Genomic DNA, 25,836 nt, shown 5'->3' with positions numbered 1-25,836 from the left:
CATCAGTCGTCCAGTACTCATCATGTGAGAGAGGTCGAAAAGAAACTCATCTCACATGTGTGTATGGCCTCTCTCACAATCTCATCACCTCCTTCGAGTCTTTCAATACTCTTTCCCACATTTGTTTGGGATTTATGGATGCCTGCTGGTGTCTTCTTCTTTTGAGTTTTTGTTTTTGGTTGGTTGTACTTACGTTGCAAGAGTACTTTTTGAATGAATTACAAGTGTTAGAAAAAGAGAAGCAATAATGTGTGAATTGTGAAGAAAAGTATGATAACTGATAACATTACAATATATATTTTTTAAAAAATATAAGCGAATGTTTCAAACTATAGAAATATATCCTTATGTTAGAGATGTTCTTAGGAAAATGCATGCAAGTATTGTAGAAGTTAAAAAGAAAAGTATTGAAAAAAAAAGTATGAGAAAATCAATTACAAAGTACATATATGTTGTGTTGTTTTTTTTTTTTTTTTTTTTTTTTTGCGCATACGACTTACTTCGTTGATAAAAGAACAAGCAAAACATATGAATTATTAATATATAAACACTATTAAAAAGTTTTATGGGAAATGGAAACATCTAGGCCTTCAAGGCTTGCTTTTTGGTATCGTTCAGCTTTGCTTTTTAAAAAGTTTTATGAGAAATTTCCTTAAATAGCATTTTTAGTTTATTTTCGTAATGATCCTAAAAAAAATGATTAAAAGAAGTTTTTATTGAAGGGTAAATATGCATTTATACCTTTAGGATTACCAATCTAAGATTCATGGTTTAGAGTTAAGGGGTTAAGTTTTGAGGATAAATTCAAAATTTAAAAAATAAAAAATAAATGTTAAAATTTTCAAAATAAAAAAGAGTTATTTTGATTATTTTTTACGGTTATTTTATGACAAAAATTTTAAAATGACTATTTGAAATAATTGTCCAAATTCTACGGTGTTACTCGGTTTATTTTTGAGTTTTTTCTCCTGTTTGTTTATTAGTTAGTTTATGTGGTCAATGTTAGTTCCAGTCTTTGGTTTGGATGGTAATGTTTATCCCACTGGCATATGATTGGGAAGATTATCTATTTTTGTTGGGTTTTGTTTAAGGACATATTCAAAATTAATAAAAAACTAGATTTTGATCCGCGCGAGTTTATTTTTGAACTTAAATAAAAAAATGAATGCTATATTCCCTCATTTTCAATTTAATTTTCGTTCTAAAGTAAGATTTATGTTTCAAAATAAGTATCGTTTTAGAATTTCAATGCAAAATTTATTAACAAAATTTTTTTGTTTATTTTTCTATTGGTTGAAATATGTTTAGATGTATTTGTAATTATGTTTTTATTTTGGAAATATACAAAATCATATGTTTTATTAATTTGTGTGCATAAACCTAGACAATTAAAATGAAACGGAAGGAGTATAAGATAGTATATAAGTGGGAATACTTATTCGGAGTCGAGGAACCAAACCATACCAAACTGAAAAAATGAAATAAAAAATGAACTGAATTTCATAAATAACCGAGCAGATCCTATATCTATGGAACAAAACATTGAAATTGAACCGAGAACCGAATGAGTATCTGAAGTTTTAAAATACAAATTATTTAACTACAAATATATTATATTTAATTTCTAAATAACCAAATATTTTAAAAATACTATTTATAAACAGAATTACCAAAAAATATTATCCGAATAATTTTATTTCAAAATATAAGCAATTTTTTCAGATCCGATCTGGGCCCGCGGTCAAACGAGTAAACCCAGTGGCCGTATATAATTCGGATATGCTTATGCTCTTTATGTAGCATTCTATTAGATATTCTACCAACTAATATATATTCACAAAATTTAGATGTATGAAAATTTATTAATTAAAAATATGATAAAACCCAAAAAAAATCCATTAACCCGTGAACCGACACTGCCTGACCTGGTCAAAACCCAGAAAAAAACTTAATATGTTCTTATATATTGATTTAACTTCTCGTATATTTTATAATAGTACATAAAACTAAATAAACTATTTGATTTGTCTTATAAGGTAAATGCATTTTATTTATGTTATGTATTTTAATTTATAAGATTTTCAGTGATTATCTAAAGTTACATTTATGAATTTTGAAATTAAAATTAGTTACGATTTGGTTTTTCATAAAAAAATAGAACAATGTTATCACACATTTGAACAAAATATGTTAAACCATAAAATAGATATGAGAATACAAAATTTATTATCGTGATCATGGTTCTCTTACAAAGTTATTCAACTTTTATACTTTGAATAAAGGTTTATGATATAACGATTGATAGAATATCACTTAAACATGATACAAATACACATGAGTTTTTATTATATGGTATATAGCGGTATATATGAATTTATGTTTTCGATATTATAATGTGATATTGTCTGTAAATGGCGTAAGATAGAAGAACATGTTAAGATATATTTAGTTTTGAAATTAAGTAAACCAAACTAAGCACAAATCATAACTGGCCGATTTCAATTAATTTGCTTTGATATTATATATTGGATCTATTAAAATTAGGTGTATTAAAAGGCAAAAAATCAAAAAATAAATAAAATCATTTATTATGATATAGTTAGAGAAATATAAGGGAAGAGCGAAAAAATGTTAATCTAGTAAAGAGTCTAAACAACTTTTATAGGTAGATTTTTTAGGATTACTTATTAAATTTTTAATAGTATATAGATTCTGCAGATGACAAAAAAGGAACCAAATGGTTAATGTGTGTCCACGTGGAAAGTGTTGGATTCATATGATCGACAGCTTCCTATCGACCACCAAATGTTGGAAACCTCATCCGCTATCAGCTTCCGCTAGGTGGGCTTTTTGTTGCCTCTTATCTCATTTGCAATTTGAGCCTAACATAACTCACTGCTGTCTCTTTACAAACCGGTTTGTATAAATAGCAGAAAAGTTCGATGACAACAAAACTGAAAATTACAAAGGAATAGTAATATATTTTTCAAATTTCTTATTTCTAGATTCAAGACCAACAAAAATTAAGTTTTATGGTTTTAATTTATATCTTCACAGTTCACATTTTTTATTTCTTTTTTGGGGATGTATTTTCGTAAAGATGAAAACTTGGTTTTAGGTATTAGTTATTGGCATGTGCTATGGGATGAGACGTTAAAATCACGTGTATGAAATCTCTTGTGTTGGCAGGATCACGATATTGAAATCGTTTAGAACCAAGCTATGATAATCGAGTGGTGATTTATTATGCCTAGTCTCAGTCTATATATATAGTAACATAATTCAAATTAGCGTCTTAGCAGCTGCATGTTCCAACACATTATCTTATATATTCACAACTTTGATTCATATATAATTTTTTAAAAAATTGACCTAATGAACCTATTCTTAGAAATTCATGTTACATTTAATCTCTAATCTTATCATTTAAATTTTAGGTCTACCAGAAATTTTTATTGGGCTATCAATAATTGAATTTAAACAATAGATGATCCATTGGATTTATAGATAGTATAAATTAAATAGATATAATTTAATGTTGTAATACTATACCTCCATATGTTAATTATTTAAATATTTGTCGATGTTAACCTTTAAAATTATAAATATTTTTTTAAATAAAAAAATCATATTATCTAACAATGATTAATATCTACTACCTTAAACCAATGAAAACAAATTAACTATATATTTATTTTAAAAATTAAACAAAACTAAATGTTTAATTATTTACTCGATAATATAAATCTATGAAGCGAAAAATTTATTTTTTTATAAATTTTCTAAATTTGTGAAATGTTACAATATTTTTGAATATGACAAATAAACAATATTTTACTAATCTATATATATATAGTTACAATTTTAATAATGAAATAATAATCTGAAAATATATATATAGAAGAAGATACAAATGCATGTGAAAGTTTGAAATAATCTATTCAATAAAAAAATATACCGTACACTTATTATGTTTTAAAAATTGATAAACACATATATATATTATAATATATACCAATTTAGAATTGAAAACAAAATGTTTATATAAAAATAAATGAAAACAAAAACCCGCGCGGTTGCGCGGATAGAAATCTAGTTTTACATTACAGTATGAACTCATATTCCATTACCAAGAAAAGCGTTATTTACTAACCTTATATTTTGATCATCTCACGGTTTCAAAGATCTTCTAAATTTAAAATAGCTCGACCAAATTTGGCCACTCCCAAGTATTTGGTCGAGCTATTTTAAAAATAAATTTAAAACAACTTTGACATGCGAGTGATTGACCATCTCACTACATGTCTGCGCTATGAGCCTTCTTACTAATTACTATACTTCATTTCAAATCTTTAGTTAATATCATCCTGTCTTTTGAATGATATAATATTACTGTACAGTATCTAGTATGCTTTATGTTATATTACATAGAATGTAACATGAAACTGTTTGCTAAAATAAAAGAGAGTAAAAAAGTTCATGTCATATTTGTCCAACCAACAAGCTTGACCGACTCAAGACTTTCTATGGGTCCAAGGCCACAATGGTCGGATAGATATTGGCTCAATAGAATACCAGGAGCTATATGAAATAAAACATAAATTAACCATGGTTAAAAAATAAAACGCGGAATATCGGTTTGACCGGTCTGGTTTGGTGATCGCTTTGTAATTAATTATAATTTCACATTTCCATCACCAATATAAAATAATAATTGTTTTAATAAATTTATATATAATACTATATATTTCATCTTCGTGTTCATATTATGTTCTCTCACAGGAGTCTCTCCTCACCCACACCACACCTAACCAATTTAGAGAGAGATAGAGAGAGAGAGAGAGATCTTCTTCTTCGTCTAGGCACACCTACACGCCATGTCCTCTTCTTCTTCTTCTTCTTCTTCTCCCTTCGATCTCATGTCCGCCATCATTAAAGGAGAACCAGTGGTCGTCTCCGACCCGGCCAATGCCTCAGCTTACGAGTCAGTCGCCGCGGAACTAACCTCTATGCTCATCGAGAATCGTAACTTCGCCATGATTATAACCACTTCAATAGCAATTCTCATCGGCTGCATCGTCCTGCTCGTCTGGCGAAGATCCAGCGCCGGGAACTCCAAACCCGGCGAGCCGCTTAAGCCGTTAGTGATCAAACCCCCTCGTGAGGATGAAGTTGACGATGGTCGGAAGAAAGTCACCATCTTTTTCGGAACACAGACAGGAACTGCCGAAGGTTTTGCTAAGGTGTGTGTATGTAGAGTCTTTGCAGTGATTCATAATGATGATGTAGTTAAAAGTAGTTAAAAGTTAAATCACTTTTGAATGTTTCCAGGCTTTAGGAGAAGAAGCTAGAGCAAGATACGAGAAGACTAGATTCAAGATCGTTGATTTGGTATAATAATACTCTCCCTCCCTTCCATTAATATAATAGTTTTGAATTTTTTATTTGTTTTACAAAAAATTTATAACCCACATTTACTAGTTTTGTATATATTAATTAAATCATTTACTATATATAATAATTTATTGTGTGTAAATTATATATTTAAGTAGTATGCTTTATTTTTGGTACTGTAATTTTATTTTTTTAATTTATAAAAATTCTAAAACTATATCTTAAGGAGGGAGCACCCTTTTGGAAAGCTTGGTGCTTTTTTTGTAGTTTTTTTTATCTGGTAATTGATTTGTTATAACAGGATGATTACGCGGCTGATGATGATGAGTACGAGGAGAAGTTAAAGCAGGAGGATGTGGCTTTCTTCTTCTTAGCCACGTTAGTTTTATTAGTTCTTGATCGAAACTTCTCTCATTCTCTTGTGGCTGATCTTGATTTAAAAATCTTGGTGTGTAGATACGGAGATGGTGAGCCTACAGATAATGCAGCGAGATTCTACAAATGGTTCACCGAGGTTAGTCTTTCATTCTCATTCTCTTGTTTCTGAAGTTGTCTCATTCATCACATGTGTGGTTACAGGGGAGTGACAGAGGAGAATGGCTTAAGAACTTGAAGTACGGTGTGTTTGGTTTAGGAAACAGACAATACGAACATTTTAATAAGGTTTTAAATAATTTAAAAATCTTTATTTTATTTTTTTCCTTTCATTACTTTTTGACCGAGCTAATATTTTTTGTTGTTGTTGTAAATCTGTGTGTTTGCAGGTTGCCAAAGTTGTAGATGGCATCCTTGTTGAACAAGGTTCGTTTCTTGTCTTGCTCTCTCCGCTCTAATCTTGATTGTTTTTCTAAATTGATGATGAGTGGTTTTCTCAGGTGCACAGCGTCTTGTACATGTTGGTCTTGGAGATGATGATCAGTGTATTGAAGATGACTTTACCGCATGGTATTCACTTTTTTTTTCCCCTTCTATTGCTGTTTGGACATATGTTTTTTCGTTCTTTCTGAACTCAGTTTGTTGTCTCTTGCAGGAGAGAAGCATTGTGGCCCGAATTAGATACATTGCTGAGGGAAGAAGGTGATACAGCTGTGACACCGTACACTGCAGCTGTGTTGGAGTACAGAGTTTCTATTCACAGCTCTGAAGATGCGTTGAGTGAGAAACACTTGGCTAACGGGAATGGTCACGTCGTGTTTGATGCTCAGCATCCTTACAGGTGCCCAAGATTCTTCTTTCTTTCTCTTATAATCTGTCTTATCAGTTGATCTTAATCGGTGCTTTGTTTTCTGTGTGTTTAAAGAGCAAATGTAGCTGTAAGACGGGAGCTTCATACACCAGAGTCTGACCGTTCATGCACACATTTGGAGTTTGACATTGCCGGAAGTGGACTGACGTGAGTTCTTACTTGTTACAGTATCAGAGGGCATAGTCTTGAATGTATTTTTTTTGTTTGTCAGGTATGAAACTGGAGATCATGTTGGTGTGCTTTGTGACAATTTAAACGAAACCGTGGAGGAAGCGCTTAGGTTGCTGGACATGTCACCTGATACTTATTTCTCCCTTCACTCTGATAAAGAAGACGGCACGCCAATCAGCAGCTCGCTTCCTCCTCCATTCCCTCCTTGCAACTTGAGAACAGCGCTTACACGATATGCATGTCTTTTGAGTTCTCCTAAGAAGGTTGGTTGGTTTGGTTTATTATCATCACGTTCGTTTGTATTCAAAACTCAATTGCTTTCTTTGCAGTCAGCTTTGGTTGCTTTGGCAGCTCATACATCTGATCCTACAGAAGCAGAGCGATTAAAACACCTTGCTTCCCCTGCTGGAAAGGATGAATATTCAAAGTGGATAGTAGAGAGTAAAAGAAGTCTCCTGGAGGTGATGGCTGAGTTTCCTTCAGCCAAGCCGCCACTAGGTGTCTTCTTTGCTGCAGTCGCTCCGAGGTTGCAGCCTAGGTTCTACTCAATATCATCATCTCCCAAGTGAGTAGAGTACTTCTTCTCATTATCTCGTAGAGTAGTTCTAGTGTATTGATGACACATTGTCCTGTTTACTTTGCATAGGATTGCTGAAACTAGAATCCATGTCACATGTGCACTTGTCTATGAGAAGATGCCAACAGGGAGGATTCACAAGGGAGTGTGTTCCACTTGGATGAAGGTAAAAAAAAAAAAAACAAGTGTGATATTTTTGCTGTTTGTGAAATATTTTATTGAAACATGTGAACTCTTGTGTTGTAATGACAGAGTGCTGTGGCTTATGAGAAGAGTGAAAACTGTTCCTCGGCGCCAATATTTGTTAGGCAATCAAACTTCAAGCTTCCTTCTGATTCCAAGGTACCGATCATTATGATTGGTCCAGGAACTGGATTGGCTCCATTCAGAGGTTTCCTTCAAGAAAGGCTTTCGTTGGTGGAGTCTGGTGTTGAACTCGGACCATCAGTTTTGTTCTTTGGATGTAGAAACCGCAGAATGGTAACTAAGACACTTCACAAAAACTCAAACTAATCATAATCTAGTTTCTCAAGTATTCTCATATATACATGTAGGATTTCATCTACGAGGAAGAGCTTCAGCGGTTTCTTGAGAGTGGTGCACTCTCAGAGCTAAGCGTAGCCTTCTCTCGTGAAGGACCTACCAAAGAATATGTACAGCACAAGATGATGGACAAGGCTTGTGATATATGGAGCATGATATCTCAAGGAGGTTATGTATATGTTTGTGGTGACGCCAAAGGCATGGCAAGAGACGTTCACAAATCTCTCCACACAATAGCTCAAGAACAGGTCTGTATAAGAGATCAATCTCAACTGTAAGATTCTCACATGGTTTTACTTATCGTCTTGTCTTTGTTTCCAGGGATCAATGGATTCAACAAAAGCAGAGAGCTTTGTGAAGAATTTGCAAATGAGTGGAAGATATCTGAGAGATGTATGGTAACGAATCACACATTCACTGTGTAATATATTGTATATGTAAACGGCACAGAGATGCCACATCAAGATGATCATTAAGTTTGTGATCGCAGACGAAATGAGTTTCTATTTTTCTTTTCATATATTTTGACAAATTCTATTTTTTTATTTATAAACTCTTGTTATATACAAATAAAATTTGCATATGGTGTGAGATGGGTATTTGTGAAACAGTTATGTTATATACAAAGTCTGTCCCTTTGGTATGGATATTTCATGTAGCAAGCAACATTTTGGGACAAGTATTATCTCCATGTTCTTGTGGATTATATGCCTCCATAGCCAAATGATTGATAATGATGTGATGAAGGAGCATTTTGCTGAAACTCTCTAGCTGGTTCGGAAGTGCCTTTTGGTGGTTGAGAAAAGAGACATGAGATGAATGGACCGAATGGTATGGTGTGGTAGGGTGAGGTGGGAGCATAGAGTTTAACAACATGAGTTATATTGATACGTTAAGTTGGTGGAGAAAAAGCTTTCCAACAATAACATGTTTCTTTCCTCTTCCAACTTCTATTTGCATATTGTGTTTCTTTTTTCTCATCAATTAGTCCTTTTTAATCATTTCTATTTTCTACAAAAAATTAGTTAACAAAAGTCAAATAAGGGATTACTATTGCATAAACGATAGTATATGTTTCTTTCTATCTGTATTGCTTTTGAGAAAGAAGCACGACTGTATTTCTATAATATGTAAAAGTTCTAGGAATAGTAGCATATCTAGGTAATAATTATTAGTTTCGTTATTTTTAATAAAAACACATTAAATCTATTTAATCCAGATATCGGTCCGGTTTTAAATTATTTTTTTGGTTTTTAATCTCCTAAAATATAACTATTATTTTAAATTAATATTTATTTTGAATTATTCGATTAGAATGTTTGATTTTTTAGTTTTTTCGGGAAAAATCAAAAATTACTATTATTTGTTTATTTTCATGTTATGAATTTTAGATAGTCTTCATATCGAACCAATGGTTTCATATCATAGTTTGTAAACGGATAATAGTTCATGAAAAAGAAATGAAAATTATTAAGACAAATCATTTTACTACAATTTGGTCAGTAGTGAAAGAAACATTAAGAAAAAAATATTTCAACTTCCAAATAAATAGATACTTCAGTTGTGATAAATACTTAGTCACGAGTTGCTCGCATCAAGGTGCACATGTATGTGTATGTAAAAGTATATAAAAATAGTTGACAAATATATAAAGATGTTGTTAATTAATATTAAATGACATTTTTGTTCAAAATAATATATGAAAGATAAAATTAAAATTAATAAAAAATTAAAAAAGGCCTTGACATAAGTGAATTTTTTTCATATAAAGAAAAATAAATTGTATCCGTAAATAGAGGTAGGCACATATCGAATATCCGGGTATTTGGAGGCATTCAAGTCGATTCAATCTTTAGCCACCTGAATATCCGAAATGATTTAGAATTTTAAAGAATATCCGATTTGATCCGTAGATAAAATAAAATTTTAAAAATAATTGAAAATTTTAATAATAACATTTTATTACAAAAATAAAATATTATTTAACTTTTTAAATTTTAATACCTAATATAATAAATTTAACTCATAAAAATATTGTAAAACTTATATAAACTATAATATATATAACATATATATATATAACATATATATATATATATATAATCATGTACATATATGTATATATATGCATATAACAGATCGAATTAGATATTTGTTCCTAAAAATATAGGTATTTGTGATTTTTTTTAATTGTATTTTAGTATTTGATTTGCTTCGTAGAGTTACGGATATCCATAATTTTTGGTTCAAATCAAAACGGATAAAGAATCAAATCAAAATTTATAAATATTTTGCCTAAATTTATCCGTAAACAATAAAAATAATATATATATATATATAGTTTAGCTTTTGATTCGTTATTTGTTTTGATTCGAACCGAAAAATCCAAAGTTTTATTGGAACCATGCATGTGAGTTTTATATTAAAAAATATGAAATATATAGTGTGAACACATTTAAGAATATAGTGTGAACGCGTTAACACATTTTTTATCAAATCATTGTGAGGTTGTCACGTGTCTATTACAGTGTGAATGCATTTAATACAATGTTTCTGATTTAATATATAAGGGATTTATTACCCATTGACCAAAGGGAAATAAAAATGGGGAAATTGTTTTTTAGACAAAAAAAAATGGTAACTATGTCCTTTAAGACTAATATCTATTTTATATCAATTTTGTTTATAATACCCTTTAATAATTTTGAAAAAAAAATTAAATAAATAGTTTTACAAACAAAACATTGGAAAAATAGTAACTTCTAATAAAATACCTATATTAACTTAGTGGTATTTTTTTCAGTTCTAAAAATGTTTAAATCATAATTTGAGATTCTATTCTAAATAAAGTAGAATTGACATTCTACGAAGTAGAAAACGAAATCCATTTTTTCATTGAATCTACAATGTTTAGAATACGTAATCTACGAAAATAAGAGTATTCTAAATATATTTAGAATACGCATTCTACGCTTAACCTACCGATCTAAAATCTGCAGAAATCATAATCTACACATTACGATAAATCTAAACACATGTAGAAACCGACTTCTATAGATTTAATGTAAATCTAAAACCTATAGAAATCAAAATCTACACATTACTATAATTCTAAAAACCTATAAAAACCGATTTCTACAGATTAATTGTATTCTACGGATAAGAATAATCAGTTCCGAAAAATATGGAAAAAAATATTTGGAAATATTCACTTTCGTATTTTGAAAAATCGATTGAAACCCCCCCCCCCCAAAAAAAAAACGTTGTAAACCTTCTTCTCACGCAGTCTCCTATATTCCATTGATTGTTCACAAAATTTTCAGAAAAATTTCACATTATTTCTACCATGATTCATATCTATGCTTCATGTGGTGTTTGGGAATTGGTTATAGCTTCAGGTTGGAGTTTTAATGTTGATGAAAAGAAAGGGGGAAGGTTACTTGCTTTGGAATTGAAGTCCTCTCTGAAAGAGTTACAAAAAAACGTTATAGAAGATTTTGGTTATGAAGAAACGGATGCCGATTTGGAGTTGAGTTATCTACCTATTGGGTTGATTAATTCATCAGGACACTCACGGCAAGTTCAAAATTTTCTAGGGTTTTGTAAGAAACATCAGTCAACTCGATTGTGTGTTAGCTATAAAGCAAAGTGATACACTAAAATTGGATCTTTGTCTACTGTCAAGTTAACAGTGTAGTTGAAATATCTTTAGATTCAATTTCAGAGGACCAGTTCACATTTTATCTTATTGGGATCAAAATTTAGCTAAAACGGAGTGGGGGTTTTTAACGAAGTAAATAACGTATGTGGAAAACAAAATTCGCAGTCGATTTCAGTTTAAATAAAGAAACTAGGAAAACCCTAATTTCCCAGAGGTCTCGGATATCTGCTAATACCACACGCCAAGCAATCAGAACAAAAGAATGACAACGATAAAGTATAAGAAATCGAAAAGAGAGCTAAGTAGATATTATTCCGAATTCGCGTTTGTGCGTTACAACAAGGTAAGACCCTGGGCTACGAGAGCTGTCGGCGAGATTCCTAGTTCTAAAACCCTAAGACGGCAATAACCTAGTTGAGTCACAGCTCGAATAACAAAAACGGAAATATGCCTAATTGCTCCAAGCGCTAAGTTTACTCTGAGAAAAGTCCTCTCCCATGCCTCTCGCCTAGGACTCCTTATATAATGGCTCATAGGTCGGTTTACGCTTTTCCTCTTCTGCCCTTAAGCCGCCATAGCATAAAAATGGAGATATTCCATTTTTTTCCGATCTTCGTAATTATCTTCAAAATTTCGTATTTATCCGCGGAAACTTGACATTTATCTTTCCTTGCGAACCAAGCGTAAAACGTCATGCAGCTTACGGGATGTTGGTTAAGAAATCGTAAGTTGGGCCTCGAGTCATGTCTTTGGTCCCTTTGGGCCGTCTCCTGACTCAAAGCGTTTATTACGGCTTCTTTCGATAAAGAACGAACTTTCCGTGGCTTTTTCCGTAAAATTTGATCGATGACTTAGAATGGCGGGAAACGTGAAATGGATTCGCTACGGTCTTCGGGAGATAGCATCGAAGGGTAGACGAGAATGCATGGAGTAATGTCGTATCGACGTTTCGGAAGAGCTCGGTCGCTAGGGACCGAGCTTCGGCTCGAGCTCGGTCGCTACGTAGTGACCGGACAGCGTGCATGTGCGGTAGTAGCGTAATGACCGAGCTTGGTTCGTCCCTGTTCCGATCGTCATACTCGGACCTATCCGTAATCGGTCTGGGTATGTTTCCGATGGCTTATGTTCGATCTAAATAGAATTCGAACAAAGCTTTATCTCGGGAACATACGTTGCGACGTTCTCTTGACCGAGCATGATTTATTGTGAAAAGACATACTTGTATTTTGCGGAGATTTGGACGTTAACTTCGTCGTAACCGTTTTCGACCCCAACAGTTAGCCCCCCAGCGTGTTAGGATCATGGATTTCTACTGAGATCCCAACGTGCGGTATGGCGAGTTCGGATGAGATTGGTGTATTTGGGCGAAGTTCGTGTCCGAAAATCTGCAAGGAAATAGTAATTTCTCATGCCTATAAGAAGGGAGGTAATTTCTTCACAATCTTTACACTTACTCATTCTCATAGAGAAGTTTCTTGAAAAATTCTTTCTTCTTTTTCTTTCTCTCTATTATTTCCTTCTTGATAAAACAAAAAAGAAAAACACGAGATGTCGAGTAAGAAAAGGAGTTCGAAGAAAGGGTCCTTGCCCGCGAGCGTTTCTGAAGAGCTCCGTGTGCCGAAGATAGAATTCGTTCCTCATTCGGTAGACCCGGCCGAGAACGAGGCATGGTGGGTGGCGTGTTATGGTTCGATCACGCCTCCCAAAGAGAAATCGTTCCCGGTCATGAACCGTCGCCCGGTCGAGGAAGGTGCACCAAGTAGGAGTACTAGCGAATTCCTCGAGGTCATGCAGTCGTTCTACCATATTTCGGATGCGGTGGAGTTCAGGGTTCCTCGTCAAGGAGAGCGCGCTAGTAGTCCAACGGAGGGTTACTTTACTTGTTACGAAGCATTCGTAGTGCGCTATCGTTTGTGGTTCCCGATTCCCGAAATTATCGTCCGTGTGCTGGATCGTTTCGGGGTGGCGATAAGCCAACTGAATCCCCTTGGCATCCAGCACCTCATTGGAGTCCTGATCCTGAGCTATGAGCATGGTCTCTCTCTTACCGTCGATCATTTCGAAGCGCTTCTCAGGTTGCAGATCATCAAGGATACGAACAAGTACAGGCTGGTCCCTCGGAACTTCATGTCAGTGGTTAAGGGGTTTACTTCTAACTTCAACTCGTGGAAGAAAATTTTTCTTCTTCGTTCGTGTGGACGCTACGTCTGTCGAGAAAAGTTGTATCCCATTGTTCCAGAGGTTGCTGAACGATTGTCCCTTCATCAATCCCCTTGCGGTGAGGACATTATCGCGGTGAGGGATCTGCTCAGGAACGGTCCTTTCTTCTGGAGTTCCTTTACGCCGAAGAGAGTTCGAAAGGCGTTGAGGTTTGTACATCATAGTCCTGCTTTGGGCGGGGAAACAGGGAGTGATTCCGAGCCTGATGACCAAGGTCCCGAAGCTGCTCCCACGGTTGCGACGGGGCTGAATTCTTCGAAGGGGAAAGATATTGACCTCGACGACCTGGAGTTTTCGGTGGACGATTGCATGCTTCCAAGATGGGATCCGGACCTTGCTTTCGGCGATGGAAGCGGTACGAGCGAGGTCCCTATTCTGGACTTTGATGATTTATTCGCTGGCCTTCCCTCGGGCTTCGATACTCCTCTGGCCACGAACGAGTTGGGGAGGCCGAAAGTCGCGCGGAAGGATCTCGTATCATCAACGGGGTATAGGCTTTAAAACTTTTGACGATCATTTCAAGCGTATATATATTTTTTTTCTTATAACGTGTCAATCGGTTTTAATGGGCTTGAACTTGCTTGGATCGGCCATTGAGGCGAGCCATAGAGATGCCATGATCTATCGCTTTAAAGCGGAGAAGGCGAAGAAGGATCTTGCTCGCATGCGAGACGAGATGTTGGCGCGAGATGCTCAACTCGCTCGTGATCATGCCAGGGCTGTTCGTAGGGCGGAACAGAAGGGCAAGAGGGAGATTGTCGAGGTGATGAAGACTCGCGCCTCTCAATTCCAGGTTGAGTACGGGAACCTCAAGGATTCTTTCAACTCACTGGGCGACTTCCGTGAGTGTCGCGGTTCAGTCGGGAGCCTTTGGAAGACGTGGGCGGATGATTACGTTTTCGAGAGGGAGATGGAGTTAATGAAGGGCGGCATGAAGGATCATGCTCACGCTGAGACGCTCATTTCTCCGATCGACGGGAGGATTCATGGATTCTGGGATCCCATCCCGGTTTCTCCTTATACGGTAGAGACCACGACCGAGTTCGCCAGTGGCGATGAGGAAGTGAACTATCCTGCGGATGCATTTGGAGCTTCCTTGTCCGGGAATTTTAACTTTGATCTCTGAGAGGTGAGTGTTTGACGGGAAGAAGTTTTTCCCTTATCTAGTATTCTGCAGCTAAGTGTGGCCTTCGTTCATATATGTCCGGCCGAGTGTGGCCCTCGAACTTTGTATGGGCCTGTTTTGGCCACTTTTATTTTTATCGGGACTGGCCGTTGGTGGCTTTGAACCCCTACCGCTATGCAGTTTATATATATAATGGATGTTTGTTTGAGTTACTTTGTTTCGAGTAGGTTTGAAGTAAGCATGAGTTGCTTTCTCATATTTAACTTCGTTGAGGCGTTTAATTTATTGGTTTGTTTGAGACGTGAGTTTTCATAAAAATTATTTATTCTTACGAACTTTTGGGAAAGTTGAGATATGAACGGAGGGACATGTTTTAGGATCCCGTATCGTTTAGATATCATGTCTTTGAGATGTCTGAGATCAATGCGATGGGTTTAGGGCAAGACCTAGGTTTACTCTCGGTTTTAAGGTTTGTGCGGTGACTAGCCGGCTATCGATTTTTCTGTTGCGATTTCTACCTGATTCGTACCGATTTAAAGTCCTCGATAGGTTCTCGGCTTATATGACTTGTATGGTACGAATCGAGCATCTCTCCAGAGACAATTTTTAAGCCAACTGGAAGTGCTAGACCAAAATTTTGGATTTTTTTTGTAGCGCGCTTTCGTCCTTGTGTTGGACGTTCGAAAATCAAAAGAGTGATCAAGTTGCGTTTGTTTAAGACGGCTGATGTGTTCGTCGGGGCCAATCGACAAATGGAGTGTAAGGTTTTTGTGGTCGCGTTCGGACAATTTGTTCGTATCGTCTCGACTTTTAACTTGGCGACGTCTCGCAGTTATTTCGAAGACTATACGTATATTTTCGGTGCTGAAGAGGGATAGTTTTGCGATTTTGGGCCGTATGAAGCTGCTGACAAGAGTCTTAACGTTTGTAGATTTTTTAAGCGCGTTCTGAGACTTTTGCGTTAATTGAAGCGCAAGTGTCTTAAAAAGGAGCGAAGCATATTGTAGTAAAAATTTTCGAAATCTCTAAAAAGACTCGATTACAATAACGCATCTTTTCCTATGTGGGAGTATACGAGTATACGCACCCACTCCCCCCCCCCCCTCTTTAGAGAGGGGGATAGCTGAACTCGTCTTTCGACGAGCTGCCTACGTACCTCTTGCGAGGATCAAGCCATCTTGTAGTTCTATTTTATGCCGCGAGCGTTTTTACTCGGCGATTGTCACCGTGCTGACCGCCTTGATCGTGATGACTGTGGCCGGGTCAGCGTTCTCTTCCGGATATTCCAGTTGAGTCGTAGTGTCGGCTTCGGACTCGTGTTGAGTTTCGACACCTGAAGCGTTTGCGTCAGCAGACGATGTTAAATCGTCTTTTCTTGAAACGTTTTTGGTCGAAGATTTGTCTATCTTCGTGCGCTTGCGATTTGCCGTTCAGAGGTCGTCATCTGCCTTAACTTGTGCTCCGCGAGGAAGCATATTCGCGACTATTTCTGACATCCCTAGATAGCTGCGACTCCGTTTGGGGTCGGGAATTTGACACCCAGGTGGTACGTTGATGGAATGGCTTGCATGACGTTGAGCCATGGGGTTCCCATGATCACGTTGTGGATGGCAGGATGATCGACCACCGCTAATTCGACGATTTTGGTGATCTCCTGGGCGATGACTGGCAGTTGGATTGACCCGAGGGTCATCGATACTTCGCATGAAAAATTCGTGAGGGGTTTTCGGCGTTGGAGCTACTGGTGCATTGGCCGCGGATACGTCTGCTGCGGGAGTGTGGAGGTCAGTGTCACTGCTTCCGTTAAGAGGAGTCTGCACTTTATCCGCGTCGTCAGTTGACATGTCCGGTTGAGCGTGATGTGGTTGAGAGTTAGATTGATCCGTACCCTCCCTCCTTTTAGCGCCAAACTGTGGGAACAGAAATTCGCACTGTCGATTTCCGTTTAAATAAGGAAACTAGGAAAACCCTAATTTCCCAGAGGTCCCGGATATCTGCCAATACCACACTCCAAGCAATCAGAACACAAGAATGACAACGATAAAGAATAAGAAATCGAAAAGAGAGCAAAGTAGATCTTATTCCGAATTCGCGTTTGAGCGTTACAACAAGGTAAGAGCCTGGGCTACGAGAGCTGTCGGCGAGATTCCTAGTTCTAAAACCCTAAGGCGGCAATAACCTAGTTGAGTCGCAGCTAGAATAACAAAAACGAAAATATGCCTAATTGCTCTAAGTGCTAAGTTTGCTCTGAGAAAAGTCCTCTCCCATGCCTCTCGCCTAGGACTCCTTATATACTGGCTCCTAGGTCGGTTTACGCTTTTCGTCTTCTGCACTTAAGCCGCCATAGCATAAAAATGGAGATATTCCATTTTTTTCGATCTTCGTAGTTATCTTCAAAATTTCGTATTTATCCGCGGAAACCTGACATTTATTTTTCTTCGTGAACCAAGCGTAAACCATCATGCGGCTTACGGGCTGTTGGTTAACAAATCGTAAGTTGGGCCTCGAGTCATGTCTTAGGTCCCTTTGGGCCGTCTCCTGACTCAAAACGTTTATTACGGCTTCTTTCGATAAAGAACGAACTTTCCGCGGTTTTTACCGTAAAGTTTGATCGATGACTTAGAATGGCGGGAAACGTGAAATGGGTTCGCTACGGTCTTCGGGAGATAACATCGAAGGGTAGATGAGAATGCATGGACTAATGTTGTATCGACGTTTCGGAAGAGCTCGGTCGCTAGGTAGTAGCGTAATGACCGAGCTTGTGCGGTAGTAGCGTAATGACCGAGCTTGGTTCGTCCGTGTTCCGATCGTCATACTTGGACCTATCCAAAACCGGTCTGGATATGTTTCCGATGGCTTATGTTCGATCTAATTAGAATTCGAACGAAGCTTTATCTCGGGAACATACGTTGCGACGTTCTCTTGACCGAGCATGATTTGTTGCGAAAAGACATACTTGTATTTTGTGTGGATTTGGACGTCAACTTCGTCGTAACTGTTTTCGACCCTAACAATTACCGTTTTCGACCCCAACAACGTAAAGAGCAAGTAACATGATTAGGTTGTTTTGCGTTGATTTAAAGGCGCTAGTCTAGGGTTTCTTCCTCAAGTTATGACATTGCAAACCAAGCAATTATTCAAGTCCAGTTTATAACTAGTCTAAACTCGGATCACTCTGATTGAATCAACCCACTCTCTTGGTGTTGATTCATTTGCAAATCGGTCATAATGCCTAAACTCTCGTTTGGATCAAGATACGATGGCAAGCCTTAGAGATCAAGTCCGATATGTTCATAATGCATCATAATATCTACTCTCGCTGACTAGGGATGCAAGGCTCATTCAAATCGTGTCAAGTTATCAATTAACGGCTAGCTAAATCGATTAACCCTAATTCATGCACTGAGTGATCGGTTCAATGCAAGCAATAAGAACATATATGAATGTAGACAATCTCAAGATGACTTATTTATGCTTAGCTCACGAATCCAAAACCCTAGAACCCTAAACTAACTTGGTGACTACTCAGACATGACACATGAACAGAGAAGCATGATTTCTGAATAATACTGCATATAACAGATCAAAGAAATCAGAGGGTTCAGGATAATCTTCTCTATGAGATAGATGAGGCATTCTCCCATACAAGTAGCAATCGGTAAAATCAAAGCTCTCTCAGGTCTTTTCTTGTGTAAAAACTAAGGTAGGTCTAAAATAATAAATAAGAAACTATATATATAGGAGCCTCAGGCGGCTAGAGGAAAGAAATAGGAAATCTAAGGCAAATCCCGAAATATTTGGAAACTTCATTTTTTATCTATGTCGCTGGAGCATGCACTCAGGCTGCTCCGGTTGGCTGTTCTGCGCGAAACACTCCAAATCATACTTTTCTATCTTCGTTTCCTCTAGCTGGTCAATTTCCCATCCAATGCAACTCTAGACCTATTATGACTCGAAAGGGATTAAAAAGACTCGATAAAACCTTGAAAACTATTAGTAAGACATACGTATAATGTGCCAAAAACACAATATATCACAAAGCAAGGAAACCAAATAAGGTCGACATTGATCTTAATAAGATGCCAACTGATGCAAGTATTAGTGAAGAGAAGGAGTAAAATCCTTGTGACATTGGAGCCACTTCAAGTATTGTTAAGAGGGCTAAGCAATACGAGAAGAAGAAAGGGAAAATGAAGCAAGGTGAGGTTGATGGAGATGATTATGATGCTGACAAGCATAACGAGAAGAAGAAAGGAAAGATGAAGCAAGGCGAAGTTAATGGAGATGATTATGATGCTGACAACATCAACTCTGAAAAATATAATAGAGAAAAATTGGCAAAGAGTCCGTTGGTCGAATTGGTCAAGACAGGAGATCTTTTCCTCAACAAAACAGTTTTGAAAGCGAGGTTTGAGTTATGTGCAATGAAGCATAACTTTCACTACACAGTTACCAAATCCAATAAATCAGTTTGGTGTATTAGATGCGCTGATAAGGTGTGCTTTTGGGGTGCTCGAGCAGAGTGTTTGAAGGGCTCCACATATTTTATTATTAAGAAGTATGTCGGTGTACATTCATGCGCATCTTCAAGCAAAACCAGTGCCGGTAAGACAGCTTCAGCGAAAACGATAGGCGGTGTGATCTTTTTGCTGTTTGTGCCACTTTTAATTGAAACATGTGAACTCTTGTGTTGTAATGACAGAGTGCTGTGGCTTATGAGAAGAGTGAAAACTGTTCCTCAGCGCCTATATTTGTTAGGCAATAAAACTTCAGGCTTCCTACTGATTCCAAGGTACCGATCATTATGATTGGTCCAGGGACTGGATTGGCTCCATTCAGAGGTTTCCTTCAGGAAAGGCTTGCGTTGGAAGAGTTTGGTGTTGAACTCGGACCATCGATTTTGTTCTTTGGATGTAGAAACCGCAGAATGGTAACTAAAGCCATTTTCACAATAACTCAAACCAATCATAATCTAGTTTCTCAAGTATTCTCATATATATATATGTAGGATTTCATCTACGAGGAAGAGCTTCAGCTGTTTCTTGAGAGTGGTGCACTCCCGGAGCTAAGTGTTGCCTTCTCTCGTGAAGGACCTACCAAAGAATATGTACAGCACAAGATGATGGACAAGGCTTGTTATATATGGAGCATGATATCTCAAGGAGGTTATGTATATGTTTGTGGTGACGCCAAAGGCATGGCAAGAGACGTTCACATATCTCTCCTCACAATAGCTTAAGAACAGGTCTGTATAAGAGATCAATCTCAACTGTTAGATTCTAACATGGTTTTACTTATCGTCTTGTCTTTGTTTCGAGGGATCAATGGATTCAACAAAAGCAAAGAGCTTTGTGAAGTGTAGAGTTTGGGCTTCGCAGAAGAGTCTGATGGGGCAGCAGAAGCAGACCTCCTTGGGCTAAGTCAGCGCAGACCCACTCCAAGCTTGCATCAACTGACACATACGAAGCATATATAAGGCAATGTTAGTATGATGGTTAGGTCACGGCAGATACAAGCAACAACAGAAGGTTACAAGCAACATGAGATCAATCATACAGAGCAAGAGTACAGAGACTTCAACAAGGAGAAATAACTTAGGCTTAAGTCTATCTTCTTACACTAAGTTGTTGTATTGTCTAGCTAAATTTAAGGTGATCTTATTGTAACCGAACTATCTAACACACACTGATTTGGTGTTGTTAGAGACTCTTTGATCTAGTGGAATTTGGAAGCAGGAGTTCTCCCACGAGACGTACCGCGCCGGGGGCCGGGAACTCGTTAAATTGCTTGTGTCATTATTTTCAGTTTAGTTCTAGGTCAAAGCGAACTTGAAACCTAAGCAAGCAACAAGAATAATCTTAACAAGTGGTACCAGAGCTCAAGTTTTTTCAAAGGTTGCTTAGGAAGAGAGATATATCCTGTACCTGTTTCGATGGTGTCGTCTAAGGAACGCGTGGATATAGATCGATTCGAGGGTGATGGAGATTTTGCCCTATGGAAGGTGAGAATGCTTGCGCACTTTGGAGTGCTCGGATTGAAAGCTATTCTCATCGATGAGAAGCTTTTAAAGGATAATTCTGATCAAAAGGATGAACCCAAGTCTGCGATAAAGGACACGGGAAAGGGGCTAGCTGGACTTGTTGCTCCCACACCTGCAATTGACCCTGCAAAATTTGAAAAGTCTGAGAAAACCAAGGACCTGATTGTGCTGAACGTTGGGAACAAAGTATTGAGGAAAATCCAACATTGTGAAACTGCTGCTGCAATGTGGAGTACACTAAACAATTTGTACACAGAGACTTCTCTACCCAACAAGATTTATCTACAGCTCAGGTTCTACACTTTCAAGATGGCTGATTCAAAGTCCATTGATGAGAATGTGGATGACTTCCTAAAGTTAGTGGCAGATTTAAACAACCTGCAAGTTGAAGTATCAGAGGAAGTTCAAGCTATCCTACTGCTAAGTTCTCTACCTAACAAGTATGATCAACTCAAGGAGACTCTCAAGTATGGGAGAGACACACTGAGTCTAGCTGAGGTCACTTGGGTCGCTAGGTCCAAAGAGAGAGAACTGATTGAGAGCGGTAAGTTTACCAGGTCAGGTGCAGAAGGTCTGATGGTGGCTGATAGAGGAAGATCAGACCAGCGATCTGGAAAGGGCAATGGAAAATCCTATAAAGGAAGATCCAAAAGCTGGAATGGAAGATCTAAGTCACGCCCTAGGAACAACAAAAACAACAAAGGATGTTTCATATGTGGTAAAGAGGGCCATTGGAAGAGAGAGTGCCCTGAGAAGAGATCTTTCAAACCGCAGGACTCAGCCAACATGGCAGCAGAGTCTGCAGAGCCTCTAATCCTAAGGGTCAGCACTCAAGACACTAAAGACGAGTGGGTGATGGATTCAGGCTGCTCGTTTCATATCACACCTGACAAGAGCTTCCTATTTGACTTGGAAGAATTCAAAGGAGGTAAAGTGTTAATGGTAAATAACACTCACAACAACGTTCAAGGAATTGGAAAGATTAAAATTCTCAATCCAGATGGGTCTCTAGTTATCTTAACAGGAGTCAGATACATGCCAGATATGAGCAGAAATTTGATTTCATATGGAATGTTGGAAACAGCAGGCTGTCGATATTAAGGCAAGGACCTTATGGTTAATTTCTACAACGACGATAAAAGGGTCCTCTCAGGGAGATATCATCTGGGACTATATTATCTTCAAGGAACAGTTTTAAGACGAGAGGCAAATTTATCTAGACCTGAAAGGAATATGACTAATGTTTGGCATTCACGCCTCGGTCATATGAGTCTCAAGAATATGTCTACACTTGTCAAGAATGGATTTATCACTGACAAGGATGTTAAGGAGTTGGACTTCTACGAGCATTGTGTAATTGGTAAGTCACATAAGCTAAGTTTTCCTAAAGCTAAGCACGTGACTAAAGGGATTCTAGAGTATGTTCACTCTGATCTTTGGGGTTCTCCGTCAACCCCAGACAGTCTTGCTTGAAATAAGTACTTTGTTACTTTTATTGATGACTTTTCAAAGAAAGTCTGGATCTATTTTTTGAAGACTAAAGATGAGGTATTTTCTAAGTTCAGAGAATGGAAGGCTGAAGTTGAGACTAAGACAGAGAAGGAGGTCAAATGTTTAAGAACTGATAATGGTTTGGAGTTCTGCAATAAGCTGTTTGATGAGTACTGCAAGAAAGTCGGTATTAAGAGGCACATAACCTGTACCTACACTCCACAGCAGAATGGGGTTTCAGAGAGGATGAACATAACTATTATGGATAAGGTGAGATGTATGTTAGCCGAATCAGGCTTAGACCAAAGCTTTTGGGCAGAAGCTGCAGCGACTGCAATCTATCTGATTAATAGGTCACATAACTCTACTTTGGAGTTTAAGCTACCTGAGGAAGTTTGGTCAGGTTTCAAACCTGATTTGGGACATCCCAGGACATTTGGATGTTCCGCATATGTTCATTGACAAAAGAGAAAACTGGACCTAGAGCCATCAAGGGAGTGTTTGTAGGATATCCTTTGGGCTCTAAAGGTTATCGAGTATGGATAGAGGATGAAGGGAGGTGTAGGACAAGCAAAAACGTTGTCTTTAATGAGGATGAGCTATATAAGCACACACTTGCCACAGAAAAGAAGAGCACATAATTGGCAAAAGAGAAAGACAAGAAACGCGAAAAACGAGCTAAGCAGAGAGTATCATTCAGTGATGAATTGATCAGGGGTTCTTCTCATACCTCCGAATTCGGAGATACACCTGATCAAGGTGGAGAAGACTCATCATCTGAGTCATCGTCTGACAGCTCTACCAGCTCTAATAACCAGAAACATGTTGAGGAAGGAGAGAGTGAGAATGCAGACACTGAATCACTAGTCACCTATGTATTGGCACGAGATAGAGAAAGGAGACAGAACGTGAGGCCTCCATCACGTTACGAAGATGGAAATTTTGTAGCCTACGCGCTCAATGTCATCGCGGATTTGGAAGTTCAGGAACCTAAGTCCTATGCTGATGCAATGAGAAGCCCACAAAGGAAGTTATGGAAGAATGCGGCTGAAGAAGAGATGGAGTCACATAGAAAGAATAGAACCTGGGATCTCATTGACAGGCCTGCAAAGGCGAAGCTTGTTGGATGCAGATGGCTATTCAAGATAAAGCCAGGAATCCCAGGTGTTGAGGATAAACGACACAAAGGCAGACTAGTTGCTAAAGGTTATTCTCAGACTGAAGGGGTTGACTACAACAAAATCTTTTCACCCGTTGTGAAACATGTCTCTATCAGGCTTATGCTCAGCATTATAGTCAACCTAAACTTAGAACTAGAGCAGATGGATGTTAAAATTGCTTTTCTACATGGAAGCCTAGAGGAAAGGATCCTAATGGAACAGCCAAAGGGGTTTATAAAGCTAGGAACAGAGAACAAAGTTTGCCTGTTGAGAAAGTCTTTGTACGACTTAAAACAATCCCCAAGAAGATGGAACCATCGGTTCAACAATTTCATGAAGGATCAGTTGTTTGAGCGCTGCAGCAAGGACCTGTGTGTCTACAGGAGAGATGTTCAAACGGAGAAGACTATCTATCTACTTCTATATGTCTATGACATGTTAATCGCATCAGGAAACAAAAAGGTGATAAAAGAACTTAAGGAAAAACTTAGTGGAGAATTTGAGATGAAGGATATGGGAAAAGCCTCAAGAATATTGGGCATGGATATTACAAGAGATCGAGAGAAAGGAACCCTGATCCTATCTCAGAGTAACTACATTGAAAAGTTCCTAAGGACGTTTGGAATGTAGGACGCTAAGCTTGTGAATACTCCTACTGCGTCACATTTCAAACTGAGGAGTCTAACAGAGGATGAGTGGAAAGTAGAAGCTTCACATATGGAAATGGTTCAGTATGCTAGTGTCGTGGGGAGTCTTATGTACGCTATGGTAGGCTCTAGACCTGACCTAGGTTTTGTAGTGAGCTATGTATGTCGTTTCATGAGTAAACCAGAAAGAGAACACTGGAAAGCAGTTCAGTGGGTTCTAAGGTACTTAAAGGGAGCGACGGATTCCAACCTAACATTCAAGAAACATTATACTTTACACGTGGAAGGATATTCAGATTCAGATTATGCTACAGACATAGACAGGAGACGCTCAGTTACAGGCTATGTATTTAAATTTGGAGGCAATACTATTTCCTGGAAATCTTGCCTACAATCAGTGGTGGCTCTATCTACCACAGAGGCAGAGTACATGGCCATGAATGAAGCAGCTAAAGAAGCAATGTGGCTAAAAGAAATATGCTCAGAGTTAGGATTCAAACAACAAAGTATTAACCTACACTGTGATTCTCAGAGTGCACTAGCCTTAGCAAGAAATCCAGTCAATCACGAAAAGACAAAGCATATAGCTACCAAGTTCAACTTCATTCGAGACCTAGTGGAATCAGAGGACATCATCCTAAACAAGATTCATACTAACGTTAACCCAGCTGATTTCCTAACGAAGACAGTACCTGGTCAGAAGTTCCAGCTTTGCTGTGAGCTTTTGAACGTCCACTGACAAGATGGAGAAGGCTCCAGGTGACTCTATTGCGATTGGCTCCATCCTCGCATAACACAAGCATTTGCATATGTGAGTATCTGTAAGAGGAGTCAAACAGTAATAAGGAACACCGTGATAAGGGTAATAGGAGACACCTGGAGCACAGACAGGGTCGAGAAGGGTTCTCGACTCAGGTGGAGGATTGAGGAAAGGTCAAGCAGTCACGGGCTTGATAACAAGTAGTACTCAACAATCAGGTTGAGTCAATCTAAATTATACGGAACTAGAAAGCGTCACCAACCTCCTACAAAGGCGGACAGACCTATGACAAGCTACAAAGCATATGGGTCAGTGACCAACTCAAGTATGGTACAAGACAAAAGGTCTGTGAGAAGCTAAGTTGAAGGAAAGGAAAGCGTGTTAAAATCTCACCGAGTTGAGGCAAGGTACTCAAATCAAGATCGAGTTTCGTCAAGACCGCAAGGAAGGAACTCAGCATAGAGTGGAAATCGATCCCTGAAATGAAACGAGGGTTAGATTGGAGTAGATCAAAGACATGCATAGGAGGACGAAGATGTATAAGTACATACCTCTGTTCACAAGCGAGGTGGAGCGTGGCGGTGGAGCTCTGAGACAGAGCTCGATCCTTGTCGGAAGAGGCGGAGAATCGCCGGGGAAGACATGCGATGAACAAAGAAGTTAAGGGTCAGTGAAATACTCAAGAGAGTTCTCAACTTTCTTTACAGATGATCCTAATCTCAAAGCAAACAACGAGATTAAATGTACCTGGAGATAAAGGAGAAACAGAGTGAAGTCATCACGACTGAGCTGACCGAGAT

The 25,836-nt window shown here is 37.8% G+C and overlaps 1 protein-coding gene across 3 annotated transcripts; it reads left to right on the top strand.

Annotated features, from left to right (window-relative positions):
- The first annotated feature begins 4,766 nt into the window (after positions 1-4,766).
- On the top strand, positions 4,767-8,578 carry LOC106384810 (NADPH--cytochrome P450 reductase 2-like). Of its 3 annotated transcripts, XM_048750487.1 has the most exons (15): positions 4,769-5,243; positions 5,332-5,391; positions 5,696-5,772; positions 5,851-5,908; positions 5,974-6,057; positions 6,159-6,195; positions 6,270-6,339; positions 6,425-6,610; positions 6,695-6,787; positions 6,852-7,074; positions 7,141-7,376; positions 7,458-7,554; positions 7,641-7,868; positions 7,943-8,179; positions 8,253-8,578. In XM_048750487.1, the coding sequence occupies exons 1-15, from the start codon at positions 4,878-4,880 to the stop codon at positions 8,331-8,333; spliced, it is 2,133 nt and encodes a 710-aa protein (XP_048606444.1). In that variant the 5' UTR covers positions 4,769-4,877; the 3' UTR covers positions 8,334-8,578. The 3 variants fall into 3 exon arrangements, with proteins under 3 accessions (XP_048606445.1, XP_048606443.1, XP_048606444.1); XM_048750488.1 differs by having other exon boundaries at positions 4,767-5,243; positions 5,696-5,908; positions 7,641-7,730; XM_048750486.1 differs by having other exon boundaries at positions 4,768-5,243; positions 5,696-5,908.
- Positions 8,579-25,836: the final 17,258 nt, after the last annotated feature.

The sequence above is a fragment of the Brassica napus genome, chromosome C3, assembly GCF_020379485.1.
Source record: "Brassica napus cultivar Da-Ae chromosome C3, Da-Ae, whole genome shotgun sequence".
Taxonomy (NCBI): Eukaryota; Viridiplantae; Streptophyta; class Magnoliopsida; order Brassicales; family Brassicaceae; genus Brassica; species Brassica napus.
Note: the sequence above shows the minus strand (reverse complement) of the source record. Positions and strands in the feature narration are given on the sequence as shown.

What these genes read in the sequence shown, in the direction of transcription:
- LOC106384810 (XM_048750486.1), top strand. Translation starts at nt 4,878, where the DNA reads ATGTCCTCTTCTTCTTCTTCTTCTTCTTCTCCCTTCGATCTCATGTCC. An exon ending in TTTTGAGTTCTCCTAAGAAG is followed by an intron (nt 7,075 to 7,140) that starts GTTGGTTGGTTT and finishes CTTTCTTTGCAG; the next exon opens with TCAGCTTTGGTTGCTTTGGC. An exon ending in TCAATATCATCATCTCCCAA is followed by an intron (nt 7,377 to 7,457) that starts GTGAGTAGAGTA and finishes TACTTTGCATAG; the next exon opens with GATTGCTGAAACTAGAATCC.